The sequence below is a fragment of the Cibotium barometz genome, chromosome 19 (genome assembly GCF_041138505.1).
Source record: "Cibotium barometz isolate CiBa-2024 chromosome 19, ASM4113850v1, whole genome shotgun sequence".
NCBI classification, from domain to species: Eukaryota; Viridiplantae; Streptophyta; class Polypodiopsida; order Cyatheales; family Cibotiaceae; genus Cibotium; species Cibotium barometz.
Window position 1 is genome coordinate 3,714,879 of NC_141064.1, and position 22,202 is coordinate 3,737,080.

Sequence of the window (22,202 nt, forward strand, 5' to 3'; positions counted from 1 at the left end):
TAGGCCACTTCTAACTCCTACTTGAGTAAAACATCATCCATTATTAAAATGGTGAAAATCTATGTATCAAAATATGTTAAAGTTATATGTTGAAGTGATGGATAACACTTTTAAGAATTAATGGAGTACTAATGACCGATGAGGTGGATTTGAGCAAAACACCAGTTATTTATCCATAAAATAAAGCCTCTTTTATAGGCACACTCGTTGATATATACGTACGTACGGATCTGATCCGTACCGTACGGCCGTACTGTACGGATCCGTACACGTACGGATCGATCCGTACGTGTGGGTTTTTTTTGGCTGAAAATCGCCGAGCGTGTATGAATGAGCGCCCGCCTGGCGGCTGGCCTTTGGGTACATACTAGGCCTTTCAACTTTAATTATTGGACTCCAGAGAGCGTGCGTTACAGAGAGGCGAGAGCAGAAAGATTTCGAAAAAGACCAGGCGACCACAGCGTTGGAACTTTGCCGCCAGGCGTGCGTGTAGGTAAACTGAGCATCTTCCTCTCTCTCTCTTTCTCTCCCTCTTGAGTCTTGAGTCTTATCTCTTTCTCTTGCATATGTGCTGCGCACTTGGCAGGTGCAGACAAACGTCTCAAGAGCCATCATGCCTAAGCCAACTAACCCGTATTGGCAAGAGCACACCAATGTGATCCGCATTGTCAACACGCGAGGGCAAGCTGGATCTGGCACGCGACGATGGCAATGCAAGTATTGCAACTTTCAGCTCACCAGTACCATTTCTCGCGTCGTTATGCACTTGACAGGCATTGGCACAACCAATAACTGTGCAGGGTGCAAGGCAGTACCAAAGGACATTAGGGATAAGTTGATTGCTGAGAATTTTCCAGCAATGGGTGCAGGGAAAAAGGTGAAAGGTAGTCAACAGACACACGATGCTCTCCATGATGCACTCTTGGGAGACTTGGGTGGTTCTTCACAGGTTCAGGAGGAGCAGCCCACTGGCAGTAGGAAGAGGGCTCGTACCATGCATGAGCAGCAGGACTATGTGGAGGATGATGGAGAGATGCATGCACCAAGGCAGACTACCTTGCCTTCTCGAGTGGCCTCTCTTTCTTGGGTGAAGGAGCGCCAGAAAGTGGCTGAGATGGAGATTGCTCGCACTCTCATTGAGTGCAACATCTCCTTTCATGTCTTGAGGACTGAGCAGTGGCAGAGGATGGTCAGAGCCATAGCCCAGGTTGGACACACAGAGGATTGGTCGGGGTTGGAATACAATAAGATGCGGACCACTACGCTTGAGGAGCAGAAAGCATTGATAGATAAGGCATTGGTACCAGTGAAGGCAGGTTGGGGGCAGTTTGGGTGCACCATCATTTCAGATGGCTGGAGTGACATTCGTAGGCGACACATCATTAATATTCTTGTGTCGTCTTGCCTTGGCACGTACTTCTTGCGTGCTGTTGATGCAGGAAAGGCTGGAGAGCGGATTACATGTGAGTTTATCTATGAGCACATCCGGCAGGCTATACTTGAGGTTGGCCCAGAGAATGTGGTGCAGGTTATTACTGACAACGCCTCCAATTGCAAGGCTATGGGTGAGATGATTGAGGCAGAGTTTAAGAACATTGTCTGGACTCCATGTGCAGCTCACTGTCTTGACTTGTTGATGGAGGACATTGGGAAGTTAACATGGGTGTTGCCTATTGTTTCCGATGCCACAAAAATGACTACTTTTTTCCGCAAAAAGCACAAGGCATTGGCTATCTTTAGGAGTCACAGTACACTTGACATGGTGCGGCCCTTGAAGACCAGATTTGCATATATGTATCTTGTGTTGCAGCGACTCTATGCAGTGAGGGATCCACTTCTACAGACAGTAGTGGACCCGAAGTGGAGAGAGATGCATCACGCACAAGAGGAGTCCACTAGATACATACAGCGGCGGGTGCTTGATGAGTCCTTTTGGTCGGAGGTGCAGGCTATGATAGTAGCATTGCAGCCAATTTATGTGTTGCTGCGTGTCACAGACATGGAGGGCTCCACCATGGGCCTAGTCTATCATCTCTTCTCAGAGATGAAGACACACATCAGAGGCTGCAGATCACTGGCGCTTGATCGGTATGTACTTGCTTCTGCAATGACTACTCTAGAGTCTATTAAATATTTAGTATAATACTATAATGTATAATAGTAAATACTATAATCAAAATTCAGCCTATTAACTAATGTTGCGTCAATGCTTTTACAGTCGGGAAGAGATCTTGGCTATTGTAGACAAGAGATGGACATTTATGAGTCGGCCCATTCATGCGATGGCTGCATTGCTTCATCCTTTCTACAAGAAGCCAACTCTTTTTAATGACAGGAGTCTACTACAGGGCAAGGATGCGTACATTGGCTTGATTTGCGAGGAGGATGAGCAGTTGGACATTGATGCAGAGCTCGCAAGCTATGAAAATAATTTAGGGTCATCCTTTACTAGAGCTGTGGCGTTGAGGCCGGAGGCAACGAAGTTCTCTCTTACATGGTGGCAGAGTTATGGAAGACAAGGTCTTCCAAAGCTCACTCGTATCGCTTTACGTGTCCTCTCATAGGTAAAGTTTTCTATCTTTACATTTTCCATACATGTGTTATGGACCTGGGACCATGGTTCATTGTCCAATCATCAATGTCTATTGTCTATGACCATGTCCAATGTCCATTGTAATTTGTCACCATTGACACGTCACAATGCACATGTGACATGTAGGATTGCTCTGCTGGTGGATGCGAGCGCAATTGGAGCGCTTATTCGCTAATTCACACGAAGATCCGTAATCGACTCAGCACTGCACAGCTAGAGAGATTGGTCTACTGCCGAGCAAATATGAAGCTTGTGCGAGATTACCACGCTTTGGGGACACCCAAGCAGGTTAGAAAGTTGAAACTTTGGGCTAGCGTTTATACATATTACAAGCGAATATTTGTAATTACTAATTACTACTTTCTACGCTGTTAATAATGTGAACACTGAATTGCATTTTGTTTTTTAACAGACAGATCCATCAAAATTGAAGTTGGTCTCGGAGGGGAGTGCAGAGGAGACTGAGCTGTAGCAGCAGCAGCTTGTGAGAAACGATCAGGAGGAGATTATTCGCATGCTGCACAGAGAGCTGGAGAGTGTGGATCGACGTGTGACGAGGTCACGTGCGCGAGTTCTCAGTCTCCTGTTAGTCGGGCGAGATGCAGGTCCAGAAGTTTCACGACGAGAGACCATTCGGCGAGGAAAGCTTCCTGTCCGTACTCCTCGGAGACGGGCAAATGAGGCTGTTCCTCTCATTCAGCCTACGGAGGATGATGATCCAGGACAGCAGAGTATGATGGCAGAGCCAGAGTATGATGAAGAGGGCAACGTCCTGACAGATGGGGACTTGCTCTCTTCAGGAGTGTCATCATCCTCATCCGATGAGGAGTTTTGAGATTCAGAGAGTAGAGTCTCGAGAGTAGAGTCGAGACTCTTTGTTATTGCTTAGTGTTTTATACTTTTGAGTCTTGACTCTTGACATCAAACATTTATGATTTGTTATTTGTATGCTCTAGTATGAGCCTTTTAGGTTGACATCAGACATTTGTTATTTGTATGCTCTAGTATGAGCCTTTCTACGTCTATTTTGTCTTGACAGCCATTGTGTCAACTTTCAAGTATATGATGTGTGTTTTGAAATTAGTACATACTACATGCAAATTGGTTTATTTTGATTCTTGAATGTTTCAAACTTTTATGTACCTTAAATGTAGAAAGGTGTTGAATGTCCTATTGTTTGCCAATGGTACGTATTTTTACGTACATAAAAAATTTTACTGTACGGAACACCGTACAGTACGTACATATACACAATGTACAGTACGTACACATAAACCTTGGCACACTACATGCATAAGGAGCCAAGCTTGATTCCCTCAAAATCCTCCACTATTTTCTCCTTTTGACCCACTTTCTCTCCCCAAAATGTAGGCCTTCAGCTAGATTCAAGGTGTAGTCGTTTTATTACTCCCACTTGATGTTGTTAAGATTTCTAGATAGAATTTATGGCGTTTACTTGCTTATTGCATTTTACAAAGCTCAAATCTGGCTAAATGACTCCTTCTAGTGATGGGTAATGCTTGCACTCCCATTATAAGCAAGACACCCAAACACACGCATGTGAGCAATTGACGGCTTTTTGTCATTACAAACTTCATAAGGCGTCAATGTCTGTAGGGCTTTGGTGGAACACTTGTTAAGCACATAGTGGAGGACATAACAGCCCCTCCATCCCAAAACTGTGAGGCAAATGACGTGAACCTGCGCTGCTGCCCCCGCCTGCCCTCTGTTGCCTCCGCCTGTTTCTTTGCTGCTCCCGCCTGCCTCTGCTGCCTTCGCCTGCCCATCTGCTGCCTTCGCACCCCCCTTCGCCTGCCCAACTTCTGCCCTTCGCTAGCTTTTCAGTCCCCGCCTGCCCTTCAGCTACCCCCGCTAGCCCCCTCTGCTGCCCACCGCCTCACCTTCGCCTACCCCTTTTGCTGCCCCGCCTGACCTTCAGCTGCCCCCGTCAGCCCTTTCGCTGCCCCCCTCCAGCCCCCTTTTGCTGCCCCCGCCAGCCCCCCTTTTGCTGCCCCACCTCCCCCTTTGCTGCCCGCCCCCTGCCTTCTTCAGTCCCCGCCTACCCCTCTGCTGCCCCCGCCTGCCCCTTTGCCCTTGCTTCCCCAGCTGCTCCCCGCCTTTGCCCCCCTTCCTCTGCTCCCGTTTTCCTAGCAGCTATTTTACCTGGATTCAAGTCGGCTGCCCACTTTTCCTGATTGGTCTTATGGCTTTTTCTGCCACAGCCAATCGCTCATCACCCCCACTGGCCAGGAGAATCATCAATTTTTCTTGTGGTCAGAGGTTTCCTACCAGGCACTGAGCCTTGGAAGGATTTTTTCTTGTCTCAGATTTCCAGATGTACACCCACAGTCGAGAGAGACTGGATGCCCAACACACGTTTTTTGTTCACAGAGGCTGATATTAGGGCACCATCTTCCCCTCTTATTGCAGCCATTGTCAGAGCATGGAGAAGCATGAGATATTTTTTGCGACAAAGGCTTCCTAGGTCTTTGGACGAGGCTGACCGACAACCTATTATGTGGAACGAGTTCATTAGGGATGAGGTTGGTCGGCCACTTCGAGCATCTCGTTATATGCAATAGTCAGGATGGGAGAGATGCGCATACACAGTTCTTGCTTGGAAGACCTTTAAGAGTCTTCCGGAGGATCGAAGAGTTGCATCCACTCAGCATCTTAGGGGCTCTCGCATTCGTGGCTTTCTGGGACCTTTCACGGAGACTATCATCCAAGTTGGCTGGGAGTTTTTTCGAGGATAGGCATACCTCTGCAGGTCATTGCTCTGCCAGGCCAAGAGTATACAGATTTCCTCATGTATTCTATCATGCCTGGTGGGAGATTGAGGAGATATAGTATGGAGGAGATCATACCAAACACTAGGCTTAGTCCAGTGAGGATTGTTGGTCGCTCGCCGCGGGGAAGCATTGGTTCATTGACCCTTCTCCTCAGATAGTGACTCATGGCTCTTGGTGTTTGTGGCTATATGGTGGCAGTCCTATCAGATATCTTCAGTGGGATCCAGGAGAGTGGGAGTGGATTGATGCCTTCGATCCTTTGAAAAGTCTTCCTTTTTTCAGTTTCACTGTTCGGAATGCCAGGCTTCTCCTCACTCGACAGATGCATAGGATCCCTACTCTCAGGCCCCATTGGGAGAGCTATGATATTTCTCCAGTGATACAGCGCAGATATTGGCATAGACTTTGGCACTCATACAGAAGGAGCCAGATCTCTCATTTCTTTTGGTTATTCTTACATGGTGGTCTTCCCACCAATAAGTGGAGATCAGTTTTCCGTGTAGCGCCTTCCTATCCTAGATGTGCAGCAGATTCTGAGTCCGTACAACATTGTCTATAAGGGTGCAGCATTGCATAGCAGATTTGGGGTCCTATAGCCCAACTTATGGGCAAATTGAGTGGCCGAGCCATGCATGTGACTTGGGGGGCAATTGCTTGGCTCTCCCAGTCCGGTCTGCAACTTTTTTATGAGGGCAATGGTACAGATTCTGTTTTTTTCATTCGTAGAGGTATTGCCCACCATGGTCTATTACAGGATGTTTCTCACTCTGGTTATACACCCCCTAGACAGAGGATTGACACCAGTTGGGAGATTATTGCCTTTATTACAGCATGGCAGATCTAGAGAGCTAGATGCACGGAGGCTATTGAGGGTGTCCAGATTTTTGGGTCTCAATGCATTAGTACTATATGGGGTGATATCATCCACACTCTTATGGCTACTTGGGCTCGCATTCAAGGGCCCTCTCGTTCTGCGCAAGCGAAGCGTGTGATATTTATGCGGGAATGGAACCATGGCATCTTCTTTTCCTCTAGTACCACAGGTCTTACATGGCATCATGATGCTCCTCAGTGGTCTCTTCCGGCTTATAGCTGTGATTGTTGTATGTTTTTCTTATACTTAATAGAAGTCTCTTCCTTTTTTTTTAAAAAAAAAAATTGTGAGACAAATCTTAACTATGCAATTTGCCATTTCCATAAGTGACATGTTCTTTCTCTAAGTAACTTCTGGACAGCCTTACTGATATATCTTTCGAGAATGATGCCCGTTGCATTTTGCCTAAAATGCACCCACTCACAGCCTAAAATACACCACTCACATCATGTTAGACAAGGGTTCCAAGCTGTGGCAACTTTGACACAATATCCTATCTTTGAAGGCATAACAAACTACCAAAATTCAAGTGACCAAAGTGGGAATGCCATAGCTCCGCATCGTGTGCGGTAATAGAACATGCCTCATGTGCCAATCTCTCATAAGCATCCAATCTATAAAGGCCATGACATAATGTAGTTGAGGCAATGATGGCAGTAACAGAACATGCTTCATGTGCCAATCTCTAAAAGCATCCAGCCTATAAAGACCATGAAATAGCTCCACATCACTCATAGCATGTGTGGCAACATTAGAACATGCCTCGTGCCAATATCTCATAAGCATCTAGCCTATAAAAACCATGACATAATGTACCCGAGACAATGATAGTATCACCATGAACCTTTTCATGGACTGTGCATCTGTTGTCTACAAATCTGACAACAAGGCCTACCCTAGTAATGGCAAAGCCTCACGACAAGTTCTTTTTAATGCCTGGCACAAATAAGACTTCTCACAAAGTGATTGTTCCACCATTTGTAGCAATGAGCACAACCTTTCCAATTCCTTTCACCGGATAAGAGGAGTTGTTTGCATATGTGACAATGCCTCCTTGAGGGACAAACTCAAGAGAGCAAAACAAACCACGCCGAGAAGTTATGTGCTTACTAGCACCATTGTCAAAGTACCATACACGTGAGTTTGTCACTGACATGCATACATCATGTAAAGAAGAATCATAACTACATTGCACATTGAAAGCCCAATCATCCTATGCATAGTTTGTGGTTTCCTTCTTCTTAGCACTAGGCACTAAGAAAATCAGCCACAACCATGCCTGGATCTTTCTTCACCTCCTCCTTTGCAAGGCACTTCCCGCAGTCATTGATGTAATGACCTGTTTGCGACAGTAATTGCATTTTTCCTTCTTGGGCTTCTCATTGTCACCCTTGTTAGCATCTTTACCAAAAGAGGGGGCTGAACCACCCTTTCACTTACATCCACCGCACACTCAATCATGATGATGGTTAGCCCTAAAGAGAACACAAGAGTGCGCACACACACATGCAAAGTAGCCGGTTGGGCTAAGTGCACCCCTTTCAGTAGAAAGAATTAAAAAAAACAAGCTGGCCACACTTGCACACAAAGACTTCACTAGAAATATGCATGCCGTCAATATGGCATAAATATAGGTTCATATTATTTCCCAAACAGAACAAAAACTCAAGTGTGAGACTCCACGAGATTCTTCTCACAAGACTTCAAATCACAAAAACAAAAAACAGCTCCTAAGAATCTAGTTAAAAAATATATGATTCAAAGAGCAAGTGTTGAAGGGCTCGCAATCCTACCTGATCTCTTAACATTCCATAATAAACAATGCCAAATGCTCCTTGCCCAACAATGTTAGACTCTTTAAAATTATCTGTCGCACTCAGCATCTCTTCATAGGCATAAACAACTGGCTTTTCCGCACTAATGCCCGCATTCATTATCTCTGGTAAAGAAAAATCACTGAAAATTACTCCAAGATGTAAATCTTTAGAAATAACCATCATGGTTCACAAAACCCACTTTGAAATTTGGAAAAATAGAAAATGGTTCCCAAAAGCGAAGAGCATACTACTTATAGGTCCTCTCTCTCTCTCTCTCTCTCTCTCTCTCTCTCTCTCGGGATGATCTCTGGATGTATACACACATTGGTGTTTTTTCTATTTTTTTCATTTCTTTTTCAGTTCTTCCATGGCTCAGTATATTCATGGTATCATTGTATTACTTATGGTCTCATAGAACCTTGGTGTCTTCTGTAGACGTTAATCTCTCTCTCTCTCTCTCTCTCTCTCTCTCTCTCTCTCTCTCTCTTCGAGGGCATGTAGCCTTGGGGGCACTTGAGAGGCAGTGTGCACACATACAGTTTTAGGAGCCACGCACCAAATTGTGGCTATTTGATACGCTTGTCACACCGACTCTCCTGTACGGAACTCCAATTTGGGGGCCCAGTATACATCACAGATCTCAGAGAGGGACAGATGAGGGATGGAGGCAAATGGAGAGACCACTGATTATGATGATTGCTCGTATGATTCGGAGCAAATCATCAGTACCACATGAGATTGTTCGGGCTGAGCTGGGTGCCCCACCAGTAGTAACCAAGGCCCTATTCCAGGCAGTTACCTTTTTACAGCGGCTATGGGAGCTCCCTCAGCAAAGGTACTCCCGTTTGGCATTGACCTCATCCATACAGTTGGCAGAGGATGGAGATACTCATTGTTGGTACGCTCAGATGAGATCATGGTTTGACCTACATGGTTTGCGGATAGAGGCACTACCACCCTTTCAGTACAGTCTGGATTGTCCATTTTTGGATCTCACCCGCTCAGAGCAAAACCGCGTGATCAGGATGGATATCATCAGAGTGGACACAGAGAGGACATGGACTAGCCCCCTTGAGCCCTTGGGCATGAAAATGACTCATTACAAGAGCCATTTTCTACACCTCTCACCGAATGATTTTATCACCCGCCCGGCATACATGGATGTACACCTATCACATGGGATATTTGTCAGCTATGCTACCAGGAGGTAGAGACAGAGGAACACTACATTTGCCGATGTACAGTCTATTATGAGATCCGAGGGAGATATCACTGCCTCTTCCGAGAGATTTTTGGGCCGTTACGCAGGGTCATGGAGTTTGAGGATCAGAGATGCCTCGGATTGTTTCTATTTGAGCTCAGGAGACACAGAGAGACCCTCTTGGCAGACAGGAGGCCGAGCCATGATGTACCTAGACAGAGGACCCTGGCAGATTTCTTTGGCACCAGCACCAGCAACCCAGTGTTGGAATTAGGGTTGCAGGAATGCACACACAACTTCAAGAAGATGAGGAAGCTTGAGCACAACACAGTAGTGTATTATGAGTGCCAAAAATGAAAGATAACAAGCCCTAGAAGATAATGGGCGTATATACAATGCACGGGGGAAAAAACCTCCTAGTGAGGGAAAAAGTGCCCCGGCGGTCCTAAGTGTGTTCACACACATCACTACTATAATATGGTAACAAATCCCCCTTGGAGTGATGCGGTGAACAAGAGCTAGCACTCATGTATAGGGAAGTGTCTAGCTATGTGGACGAATCCACAAAAGGGAGTAAGCCCAAAGCTTTGCGAAAAGCTTCGAACTTCTCACGAGGCAGAGCCTTTGTGAAAAGGTCTGCAAGGTTATCCTGTGTTGGCACATAAGCCAAACTGATCTCTCCTGCAGAGAGTCTCTCCCTGACATAATGGTAGTGCACCTCAATGTGCTTCGTACGAGCATGGAACACTGGGTTCCGCGCAACTGCCAAAGCGCTCTGACTGTCAGTGAAGATGGTGGTGGCAGATGGCTGCCCAACACCCAAATCAGCCATAAGGCGTCTGAGCCACACACACTCAACCGTAGCTGTGAAAGCTGCCCTGTACTCAGCTTCACAACTAGAAGTGGCCACAGTAGGCTGCTTCTTGCTCAACCATGATATGCATGAGCTTCCAAGCATGAAGCAAAAACCACTCGTGGACACGCGTGTGTCATAACAACCAGCCCAGTCAGAATCTGAAAAAGCATGTAAATCTGGCGGCAATGATCCCCCCTTGGGATAAAACAACCCAAGATGCCGAGTACCACTCAAATAGCGAAAGATACGCTTCACTGCCCGCCAATGCTTAATGCCTGGGCTATGCATAAATCTGCTCACCTGTGAGACTGCAAACTGAATGTCTGGCCTCGTAATGCATACATAAATGAGGCAACCAACAGCTGTCTGATAGAGTGTGACATCAAAGTGATCTCCAGCATCATGAAGACTCAACTTCAAACCTGTCTCCATTGGAGTAGCAATAGGCTTGCAGTCTTCAAGGCCAAATCTCCGCAACAATGTTTCAATATACTTTGTCTGACACAAAGCAATACCTCCATCACACTGCTTAAATTGTATCCCCAAATAATGATGCAAATGCCCCAAATCTGACATCTCAAAAGAGGCATTCAAATCAGCCTTAAAATCAGCAATATGACTCTCATTTGGTCCTGTGAGCAGCATGTCATCGACATAGAGAGCAATGATTAGATGTACACCATCCACACGTTTAGCATACAAAGTGCTTTCTGTTGGACTATTCTGAAACCCATGTGCAGTCAAATATGCATGTATTTTTTCATACCAAGCTCGTGGAGCTTGCTTTAAACCATATAAAGCCTTTTTTAACCTGCACACTTTGTTTTCCTGCCCTCTTTGAACAAAACCACGAGGCTGCGATACATACACCTCCTCATGCAAATCTCCATTTAAGAACGCAGTCTTTATGTCCAGCTGATGTACATTCCAACCATTATGAGCTGCTAATGCACAGATGCTACGAACAGTGGTCATACGACATGTGGGAGCAAAAGTCTCATCAAAATCAATGCCCTTCTCTTGAGCATAACCTTTTGCAACAAGCCTAGCCTTATGGCGATCCACTGTGCCATCAGGCTTACGCTTCAATTTGTATACCCACTTAGTGCCAATGGCCTTCTTGCCAGGGGGCAAGTCACATAAAGACCATGTACCATTCTTCATAATAGCATCGTATTCTGCTTGCATAGCAGCCATCCAATTTTCTGAACTTTGTGCCTCATCAAATGAAACAGGCTCACTTTCATCGCACATACTAGAAACAGCCAATGCATAACAATCTGACGCATAAGAGGCACCATGAGAGCCAGAACGAGTGCGACTAGACAAAGGGGCATCCAACTTGCTGTCACGCAAAGTCTGCACCAGCCATCTAGGCATATTCCTAGAGCCCTCAATCTCTTGTCTCTCATCCTCAAGTGCATCATGCACATCTGCATCAGATATAGGCTGATCTGTGCCATCATTTAAAACCTGCATAGGCTGAAAAACTGCCTCATGAGGTATTGCACTTGACTGTGCACCACTGAAAAGAGGCAACAATGTATCATAGACATCACGTGAGCTGATATCTGTCTCCTTAGTACATGAAACCAAGGGCTGAACTGCATCTTCCACAAATACAACATCACGGCTAACCAAAATGCGCTTTGTCTGTGGATGATACAAACGATACCCTTTGCTCTCAGCACTATATCCAACAAAAATACATTTGACAGCTTTGTCATCCAATTTTCTGCGATGTTGCACAGGCACTAATGCATATGCCAGGCAACCAAAAACACGTAAATGGCCAACAGATGGCTTGCGGCCATGCCAAGCCTCATATGGAGTGACAACCTGTAATGCTTTGGTGGGACACCTGTTTAGTACATAAGTGGCACACATGACAGCCTCAAGCCAAAAACCATGTGGTAGACTTTGACTCTTAACCATACATCTTGCCATTTCCATGAGAGACCTGTTTTTTCTCTCAGCCACACCATTTTGCTGTGGTGTATACGGCACTGTACATTGGTGTTTTATCCCACGCTCAGCCAGAAATGCATTAAATTCTGAAGACATATACTCCCCCCCTCGATCTGAACGGAGGGTGCCCATCTTACTTTCTGACACATTTTCAGCCATAACCAAAAACTGTTTGAAGCACAAAAACACTTCGGACTTTGCCTTCAAAGGATATACCCATGCATGCCTGGTAAAATCATCAATGAAAGTCACGAAGTAAAGGTAGTTTCCAAATGATGGAGTTTGCATGGGACCACAAACATCACTGTGAACAAGCTGCAATCTGCGTTCAGCTCTCACTGATCCATCTTTGGGAAAGGAAGCACGCTGCATTTTACCCAATATGTAGCCCTCACAAACATGCTTGACAGGTGCCTCAAGCTTAGGCAAAGAAGACACCATTTCAGATTTCTGCAGGCGCAGCAAACTTGCAAAATTCAGATGACCAAAACGTGCATGCCACAGTTTTGCATCTGAAATAGCCTGCGTATCCATAATAGCACATGCTGAATCCTCTACACATTTGCCATTCATATTGAGCTTATACAGCCCTCGACATAGTGAACCAGATGCTACAATGATGTCACCACAAGAGAGATCATGAACAGTACATCTGTCATCCACAAATTTTACAACCAAACCTGTTTTGGCAAATGCGGAGACTGACAGCAGATTCTTTTTGATCCCTGGCACATACAATGCATCAAAAAGTGTAAAGGTGTTGCCATTTGCAACATTCAGCACAATCTGTCCAACTCCTTTAACGGGATAAGAGGAGTTATTGGCACAAGTGACAGTATTCCCTGTGGGAGCAGACTCAAGGAAAGTGAATAAACTGCGCTGCGAGGTGATATGCTTAGTGGCACCACTGTCAAAGTACCATACATCTGAATCTACTGCAGACATACATGTGTCATGCAAGGATGGGTCATAACTGCACTGCGCATTGAATGCCCATTCTGTATCTAGCACAACATTAGCAGATTCATTGTTAGAAGGAGAGGCATCTGCAACAGCCATACCAGCCTCTTTCTTCTTAGCCTCTTTCGCAGCCAGCTTAGGACACGCTTTGATGACATGATCATTTCCCTTACAGTACTTGCAAAATGTCTTCTGTTTGTCACCCTTCTTCTCATCTTTGTCTTCCTTCTTTGGTTGCGCAGCATTTGCAGATTTCTGCTTACTAGAAGAAAAGCCAGCTTTACCTTTCCCGCTTCTCTGACCAGCAACGAAAGCTTGATCTGCGACACGCATAATATTCCTGTTTTGCCTTGACTGGTCTTCTTGCAGCAAAACAGAAACTAACTCCTCAAATGATAAGGCATTGGGATTGCCTTTCATCATCAAGCGAAGAGTGGAAGCAAAACCCTGATAAGAATCTGGTAGACCATTCAAAACAGTCTGTACAAGTGAACTGTCTGACAGGATTTCATCTGCAGAAATGAGCTGCTCTTTGAAATCCTTGATCTTTGTCAAAAAGCTATCCATAGAATCACCTTCGTTCATATGCTCACTCTCCAACTGTTTTCGGAGGTAAGCAACACGAGCCTCATTTCTTGCCTGATACAATGTGGCAAGTACATCCCAAGCATCCTTAGAAGTCCTGCAGGAGCGAATATGTGGGATAATGGTACGTTTGACAGACAGCGCAATCAAGGCATGAGCCTGCGCATCTCTACCATCCCAACGAATCTGCTCTGCTGAAAGTGGTGGTTCTCGAACAGCTGCTACAGCACTTGTGCCTGCACCATCATCAACAGTACCTGTTTCTGATGTGTTTGCAGCATTCCCAGCCACAATAGGACGTGCATCAATACCCTGCACAATGTTCCATAACCCCTTTGCTACCAATACATGTCGCATCATATATGCCCACAATGGATAGTTGGTGCCATCCAACTTATCCTCAGCAGCCAACATGCGGAATACATCATTGTTGTCAGCCATGGCCAATGACTGTACTACTAGATGTAAATGCTGTCTGTAAGAGGAAAACCTGTATAAAATCGACCTGTGCTATGTAGCACAGCCCAAAACAGACGAATGGGCACCTGTCCTGCAGATTTTAATCTTGACAGAAAATCTGCACAGTAGGACGATTTTGCCTGCGCAGTACTTGGAATGCAAAAACGGAGGGCGAAATGACTTCAGATCAAAATTCTGAAACGACCAAGCCCTGCGGGCTTTCCCACGGCATATACTAACCTGCAGACGCTCGTGAAACCTCGTCGCAATCGGAGGAGATGAAGCGGCAGGTGCCGGTGATGCTGCCCGGGAGGAGGAAGCCTGCTCTGATACCAATTGTTGGAATTAGGGTTGCAGGAATGCACACACAACTTCAAGAAGATGAGGAAGCTTGAGCACAACACAGTAGTGTATTATGAGTGCCAAAAATGAAAGATAACAAGCCCTAGAAGATAATGGGCGTATATACAATGCACGGGGGAAAAAACCTCCTAGTGAGGGAAAAAGTGCCCCGGCGGTCCTAAGTGTGTTCACACACATCACTACTATAATATGGTAACACCCAGCCCACACACCTCCTGATACCTCCTCCATTGGGCCATCAGGGCACCGACCATGCTCCCAGGGAGTCACCACACTGATAGAGCAGTTATCTTATGTCGTGCTCGTCGGCCACGCCCACCAGGATCCCGACCACGACATCCTCACCATCGCCAGATCAGAGCCATTATTGCTCGGCATCGGAGGTGCCTACCTCGCTTCTACAACCTCTCCATTCTGGACAGCCCCATGGCGGAGATACTTGATCTAAGGAGAGGGCAACAATTCAACTGATCAGCATACATGGATCTACCTGATATACATTTTCCAGTATTTTCTACTCAATATCATCTCGGAGTCTTGCAGTTTTGTTCTCATAACTGTAGGACAATCAGTTTATTGTACTTTTTAGTCTTGTTCTCTTTGATGAGACACCAACTTCAGATGTACTCTCAGTTTTGGTCTCATAGGCAACTATGGCCTCTTAGAGACGTTAATATATCATTTCATTTCATTTCTTCGACCCCCCCGGGGCGCATGCTGGTGGCCATCCTCCTGCTCACGCTGTCTGCACCCCTTCCCTCTGGCGCACTGCCCTGTTCGACTTGCCGTGCACAGCGTTGCACTGTCTTGCAGAGCTGTGCATTGCGCACTCCTTCCGTAGCACTTATCCCACCTACCCTTCTCATGTTCCGAAGGCAGAAACTAGGGGGGAATAGCGAGAATGAACCTACAAGAGCTGGAGGCATACATCAAGACTCTGGAGGACAACACCAAGAAGGCGCTGGGCGAGCAGAAGGTGTTGGATAAGGTCTTGAACCAACATGAAAAACAGTTTGAAGGCCTCCACAAGGAGTTACAAGGCAAGAATAACAAGATTGACGAATTGGAGGCAAAGGTGAATCACGAGGAGGAGGAGATTCGGACGTTGAAAGAGACCCAAATGCAACAACAGACAACGCCATAGGCCACCCCAGAGATAGGGAAACTCCGGGCAAAAATGAAAGTCCTAAGGCTACTGTCAAAGACCATATAGTGGAGGAAGGAGAACTGAATATACAAGAGGGTCTAAGGACAGACCTGGAGCAGCTGAAGGCTGCAAGCGATAAGTTGTGGGAAAAACTGCAGACCACCAAGAAAGACTGGGTGGAGGTGAGGAAGAAGCACTAACCCCTAGAGAGCATCATGCATGAGACTCTCGAGGGGGAGAAATGCAGGAAGGATAGGGCCCTCCGTGTGCCAATGTGGGGGCTTCCCCCAAGGCAGATGCCATGATGCTTTGCAAGATGATAGGAGTGCACGGGACCGCCCCCCTTTGTAGATACATAGAGGCACATAAGGATGACATGACTGATGCCACCACCAGATAGGCCTTTCTAGACAGAGGGGCTTCCCTCAAGGGCACACAGGTGTACATGGGGGATGATCTCACCCCAGCATAGGTGGCACACCGGGCGTGAGGAGATGGTGACAGTTCATGAGGCCCGTAGAGTGGGCAAGTGGGCTGTCTACAGAGATGGCAGGGTCATTATTGCTGAGCACCATCCTTAATAGGGACGCAAGGTCTATGAGACCAAACACCTCAAGTTAGTAGTATGGAACTGTAATGGCATTGTGTGATCGAATCCAAAAGGTTTCAGTGAGATTCTCATGGGCACAGATGTCATTTTCTATACAGAGACTCATCCCAACCCGCAAAGGGTTTTACCATACATAGCCAAGTATGAGTGGGAGTCAACTTTCGGAAGTGAGACTCGCACATCGGGAGGAGTTTGTGGCTCGGGAGCTCGGGAGGGGTAGCTGTCCTTTTTAGACCCCACCTCCGACATATTCTCAACATCATCCGTAAGGATGGAGAATGCACAGTATCTTTGGGTGTGGCTACAGCTTATCGGGGACAAAGTCATCCACATTGTTGTGTGTCATTTTGCACCGAGCCACTCCCCTTGCGCCGCACAGGATGGCTAGTCACCGTACTTACCATTATATGGGGATATTAGAGCTGGGGGGAAGTCCTCCTGCTCGGAGCCTTCAACGCCAGGACGGGGAGTCAGCAGGTCCCACTACTTGATCTGGATAACCCTATCAGACTACACAAGCTGGATATCACTGACATGGGGTTACAGAGATCATCACAGCACCATGAGGAGGTCACGATATATGGGAGACATTTCTTAGAGCTGGGAGCTACACATGGTCTTGTTATCTATAACCGAAAGTCCCGATGGCCCTCCTCCAATGCCCTCACCTCCTTCCCTTACTCGGGAGGTACCAACACCTTGGATTACTTGATCGGATCTCCGGCTTTGGTAAACCTTCTCCCCAACTTCTCCATCCTGCCACCCCCCTTTGAAGCTCACTTCTACAGAGATCACTTCCTCAAGCTCCTTGAGGATCGATTCATCTAGTAGCCGGGGGCTACCAGAGTGTTCACATGTCCCATGCCATGCAGATTGCAATTGGCCACATACGAGTTTCATCCCACTACTTCAGAGTGGAGACAGGAAGAGTTGAGTGTCTTTAGAGCCAGGGCGCTCATAAGGAGACCTAGGGAGGAGAGGATCTACCGATTATGCCACACACAGGGTGAGACAGAGGAGCATTACATAAGTCACTACCTAGTATACTCTGAGATCCCGAGAGCTTTCACTGTCTGTTTCATGAGGGATTTGGCCCATTCTCCAAGATCATTGACTTCCCAGACCAATGTTGCCAAGGGCTCTTCCTGCTCCAACTCCGTAGACATAGAAACACTTTCTTAAGAGAGCTTCGTCCCGACCCCTCCCTCGCCAACCAACCATCACCAGCTTCTTTTGGACCTAGGAGGAGGACACCCATATAGTCGATTCCGTGTACCCACCTAGGGCTTCTCCGGACCCACCTCGCCAAAGAGGAGCTACCTCAAACCTGGCCTCCACATTCTAGCATGCCTCACACCCTGGGTCCTTGGACGTTGGCCATCAACTCTAGATCCAAGACATGCACCATCGCCATCGAGCTACCGTTCTATGTGACGTAGCTGAGGGAGACCTCTCGACCATACTCATTAGCCCCATGCTTGATATTTTGAAGAGTGGTATACAATCTATTAGGGGCTGATGCTCCTCTCATGTTTCATGCTTCTGATATTCCATGATAAGATTTCCATGGATAGTTTTGTATCACTCCATGCTATGGGATATCATTGCCATATATGAGTCAATTATTGGAAGGGTAAGATGCCACGGGTTTTGATCTCTTGGTGAGAGTCGTCTTCTCAGGTATTTATCCATCCAGGAGGACTCCATGGCAACCGCTCCATCATCCCCCACCAAGGCCGCCGCCCCTTGCCTATTCTCTGAAGTAGACCTCTAGCTCTTGGCATCTATAGTCTCCTCCCTCATGGCCTCTTCTCTAGTTTGCAAGATTGTTGGGAGACGCCCAACACGTGGTCAAATTTGAGATTTGCTGCAAGTAGCCCTCATTGGCAAGCCCAGAAAAATCACCAACATTCATTCTCTTATGCACGGCTACTCCCAGGTCGAGTTTGGTTTAGTCATTGCGTGTGTTAAATATGACACAGCCACCTACCTTTCAGGAGAGGGAGGGGATCTTCACAAATTTGCGCTTGCCATTAAGGACTTTTGCCTAACTTCAGGCGCTCATATCAACTAGCACAAGTCCTGTGGGTTTTGGGTTGGATCTTCACCCAACGTGAATTGGCGTCGAATTGAGTCTTTTCAGGTGGATTCCCAGTGGCACTATGACATATATTTTGGATTTCGTGTGGGGACAGATCTCACCTGAAAATAGCTTCCCTCTCTTCTTTTGGGCATTCGGAAGAAGCTCCTTTGCTCACTTCATCGGCAACGTGATTGTGGTACTTTACTTCTTGTTGGGTGTTCTCCAAGGCATGCCTTGGACAGATGCAACGGTTGATTAGGGACTTTCTTTGGGCAGGAGTCACGATAGACGATCGGCCTGTGTGGGCATGGAGGGTGATTATCCACCCTCATCATCGTGGTGGTCTAGGCATCATTGACCGAGCTATTCAAAGCAAAGCCCTATTGGGAAAGTGTTGGGATTTAGAACTACCTCTTATGAGTAGATAGGATAAGTGAGACGTGTCATCAGCTTAGTGTGTGTGTGTGTGTGATTTCTTTGGGTCATAAGATAAAGCTCCAAGCCTACCTCATCATCGTGGTGGTCTAGGCATCATTGACCGAGCTATTCAGAGCAAAGCCCTATTGGGAAAGTGTTGCGATTTGGAGCTTGTAGGTATCACTGCTTGTGTGTTAGTAGGTGTGAACACTTCCCTAGGTGTGAACACCCTCTCATGAGTAGATAGGATAAGTGAGACGTGTCATCAGCTTAGTGTGCGTGTGTGATTTCTTTGGGTGGGTCATAAGATAAGGCTCAAAGCCTACAAAAGCATGTCTTGGTGAAGATTTCAAATATCGTTACATTCATCATTGAGTTGTGCAACTTTTCTATCTGCAATGTTTTCATTGTTAACATGTCTCTCCTATGCTCTACACCCGCTATCACTATTCCTTGCCATAAAATTCCAATATGGTATCAGAGAAGGCGGACCTACCCATCTGCCTGTCTGCTTTCCGGTCATCCACTTTTAGCCACATTTATAGAGACACATGGCAGACATTGCTTGGACCCATTTTGAGCCCTTTGTTTTAGGTGTTACACATCTTTTGTTAATGATTACTCTCTCACCACTCTTACGAGAGCTTCCACCGCCAACTCTTGAGCCTCTCTCAGGTGTGTGCGACTGATGTGCCTTTCAAGATTTCCATTGCCTCTGTTGATTGCTTCCTTCTCCCTTGCTTTGACAACATATATCTCACTGGCAAACCTGTTGAACTAGGGTGCCACATGGACGTTCAGAATAATTAGTACGTTCACGACATATTTTGATGGGCGTTGTGCATGTTGTGAGCCCTTGTCCAAGGACATATCACTAGGCACCATCTAGGCCATAAGTATGTCAGTGTTAGTTTTATGTGCAGGTCCCCCACATCTGCAATGTAACCCACTTGCAAGTTGCAATGTTGTGAGGTTGTGTTGGACAGTTATTAGGGTCGCCGCCAGATATGTCTAGACACTGGGCAAAGCTTGTAGAAGTCAAATGTGTCAAATAAGTGTCCATATGTGTCAGAGCCTAAGGCCCTAGGTGACTAGCAGTATCAATTTATGGAGCATGTTTTTTGGGGCCATGGACTATTTGGTCCAAACATGGGCCAAAAAGGCAGCCAAAAGGTTAAAAAAAGGATAGGTGCACTTGGACACACCTTTTGAGGCAAAAGAGGGCATGGCCAACCCTAAAAGCAAGTCCACCAGCCCGACAACCAAGTCTGCCAGCACCAAAGACAATGTAAGTCATAGATTACAAGAAGGGATCTAGCTCTCAACCCAAGAAAGGTACAGGTTTTCAGCCCAATAAGGGGACAAGAAGAGCAAGTGTATATTTTTCAACGCAAAACAAAGCATTAGAGATTGGAGCAATCCAAGGTTGCAACAGAAGGTTTTCAAGACAAGATCCAAGTGGTCAAAGAGTGCCTCAAGTTCTAGAAGCAGAATGCCGAGGATGGAGTCCACATGCAATAAAGGAAAGATGTCAGTATCAATTGGATTCTCGTCATCAAGTTTAGCAGGAGGGGATGTCACATGCACAACATGTGGACATGCTACTCTCAAGTTTTGGCTATAATTAGGAGCCTTTCCGGCATTAACCAGCTTTTTATGGGATTTTTCGTATTTATCTATCCAAGGACCTGGCCCACAACAGTTCAGTAGTTGTAGCAGCAATTCCATGACCCTATAAATAGCAAGGGCCAGTTCAATCATAAGTCATCTGACCCCTCATAGGTGGGACAGGTCATACGCTCTAAGGCTTAGGTGTTTCCTTTTGGAGGTAGGATCTATGTACATCTTGATACATATATACACAAAACATTGTTTTACAACGAAATCTCTCTCTGTTTAAACTTGTGTTTTGCATAGTTCTTAATCAGGCAGCTCTTTCATGTGTTACACCTCGCCTCCATTGCTTCCATTCCCCCCCTCGCCTTTGTGCGCGACAAAGCCCTCCCTCTGTGCACACCCGCAAAGCTCTTGCCTTCAATGCCCTTGTTTCATGGATGAGTTTCTAGCAAGGATCAAAGACCTTAAAGAGCAGCTTGCATGTATTAATGAGACCCATTCGGATAATCTATTAGTGTCTACTATTTTTGCACCTTTATTGGATTCATACTAGGGTTCGCATCCACACTTCAGCTCATGATGAAGGGTAACCCCAATGCCCTGATGTGTGTAGGTTGCAATGCTCTTGTAAGAAGAGCGATCCCCGCAAAACCGGACTAGTATACGTGTGTGGGAGGTCAGGCATTTGTTGCAGGTCAAAAAGGTAAAGGCAAAGCCTTCTCTCAAGGCAACTACAAGCGAAAGGTAAAATCAACCCAATCTTCTCGCAAGGATGTCGAGAAGGGGAGTGATAAGTCTAAGAAGAAAGAAGAATGCACTTCTTGTTAGAAACGAAGCCATTATATCAATGGATGTAGAGAAAGATTGGAGAAGGAGAATCAAGAAAGTGTGGCTGTGTCTAATGCATCAGCACCAAGTGTTGAAAAGAAGGAATCAAGGAGCTACGCACATGATGATTAGGCATTCATTGTGGACAGCAATAATGACCCTTGTGTCCATGATGTATGCATGTTAGTGTGACAGATTAGCATGTCTGTTTAGCATGTCTATGTTAGAATGCGCAGCGGAAGACTAACGCACATAGGAGACGCGTCACCATCGAGCTCCACGAACACCCCCAACGGGCACTGCAGCATCCCTCCACCACGCTCCCATCTCCCGGTCAGCTGCCTCCCAAAACACTGGCCGGAGGAGATGATTATGACAAGGTGCCACTCTAGCCTATATATGCCATGCTTCCACTTATGGGATAATCCAAGGCACCTTCTGGCCATAGATCACTGGCCATAGATCACACGCTCGAAATTGCCAACCTTCCAACACCCTCCCTCGCGATTCGAGCTCCGCAAGCCACCGAGGCGCGAGGGGGGTCGCCCAGGACCACACACGACTGAGCCGCCCAGGACCACACACGCCCGGGCTCTGATACCATGTCAGAATGCGGAGCGGAAGACTAACGCACGTAGGAGACGCATCACCATCGAGCTCCACGAACACCCCCAACGGACACTACAGCATCCCTCCACCGGGCTCCCATCTCCCGGTGAGCTGCCTCCCAAAACACCGGCCGGAGGAGATGATTATGACAAGGTGCCACTCTAGCCTATATATAGCTCTTCAACTTCCCATGCTTTCACTTATGGGATAATCCAAGGCACCTTCTAGCCATAGATCACACGCTCGAAATCGCCAACCTTCCAACAGTCTGGTATTTTGATAGGCACATTACTTCTTAGCGTCATTGATTTTGACTGTGCCTGTCTAATTTCATCGGAGCAAACCTGAAGGAGGCATAATCACATGTGCGAACAACTCCTCATAGACAGTTAAAGGAGTTCGTAAGGTTGTTCTCACTGCTCT

The 22,202-nt window shown here is 46.5% G+C and overlaps 2 protein-coding genes across 3 annotated transcripts in view; one reads left to right on the forward strand and one right to left on the reverse strand.

The window, feature by feature from the left end:
• The window catches only part of LYK3 (protein kinase family protein / peptidoglycan-binding LysM domain-containing protein), a 101,007-nt gene that overhangs the window by 23,054 nt on the left and 55,751 nt on the right, over positions 1-22,202 (reverse strand). For both annotated transcript variants that reach the window (XM_086813129.1, XM_086813130.1), the window contains one exon: positions 8,053-8,198. In XM_086813129.1, coding sequence (XP_086669255.1) covers positions 8,053-8,198 — 146 coding nt within the window. The remainder of the gene's footprint in view (positions 1-8,052; positions 8,199-22,202) is intronic.
• On the forward strand, positions 599-2,847 carry LOC147628112 (uncharacterized). Its single transcript, XM_086813131.1, has 3 exons — positions 599-2,088; positions 2,219-2,564; positions 2,720-2,847. Exons 1-2 carry the CDS (start codon positions 614-616, stop codon positions 2,562-2,564), a joined length of 1,821 nt encoding a protein of 606 aa, XP_086669257.1. The 5' UTR covers positions 599-613; the 3' UTR covers positions 2,720-2,847.

Excerpts from the sequence above, each read along its gene's own strand:
- LOC147628112 (XM_086813131.1), top strand. The coding sequence starts at position 614 with ATGCCTAAGCCAACTAACCCGTATTGGCAAGAGCACACCAATGTGATC. Across the intron at positions 2,089-2,218 it reads AGATCACTGGCGCTTGATCG|TCGGGAAGAGATCTTGGCTA; the intron begins GTATGTACTTGC and ends ATGCTTTTACAG.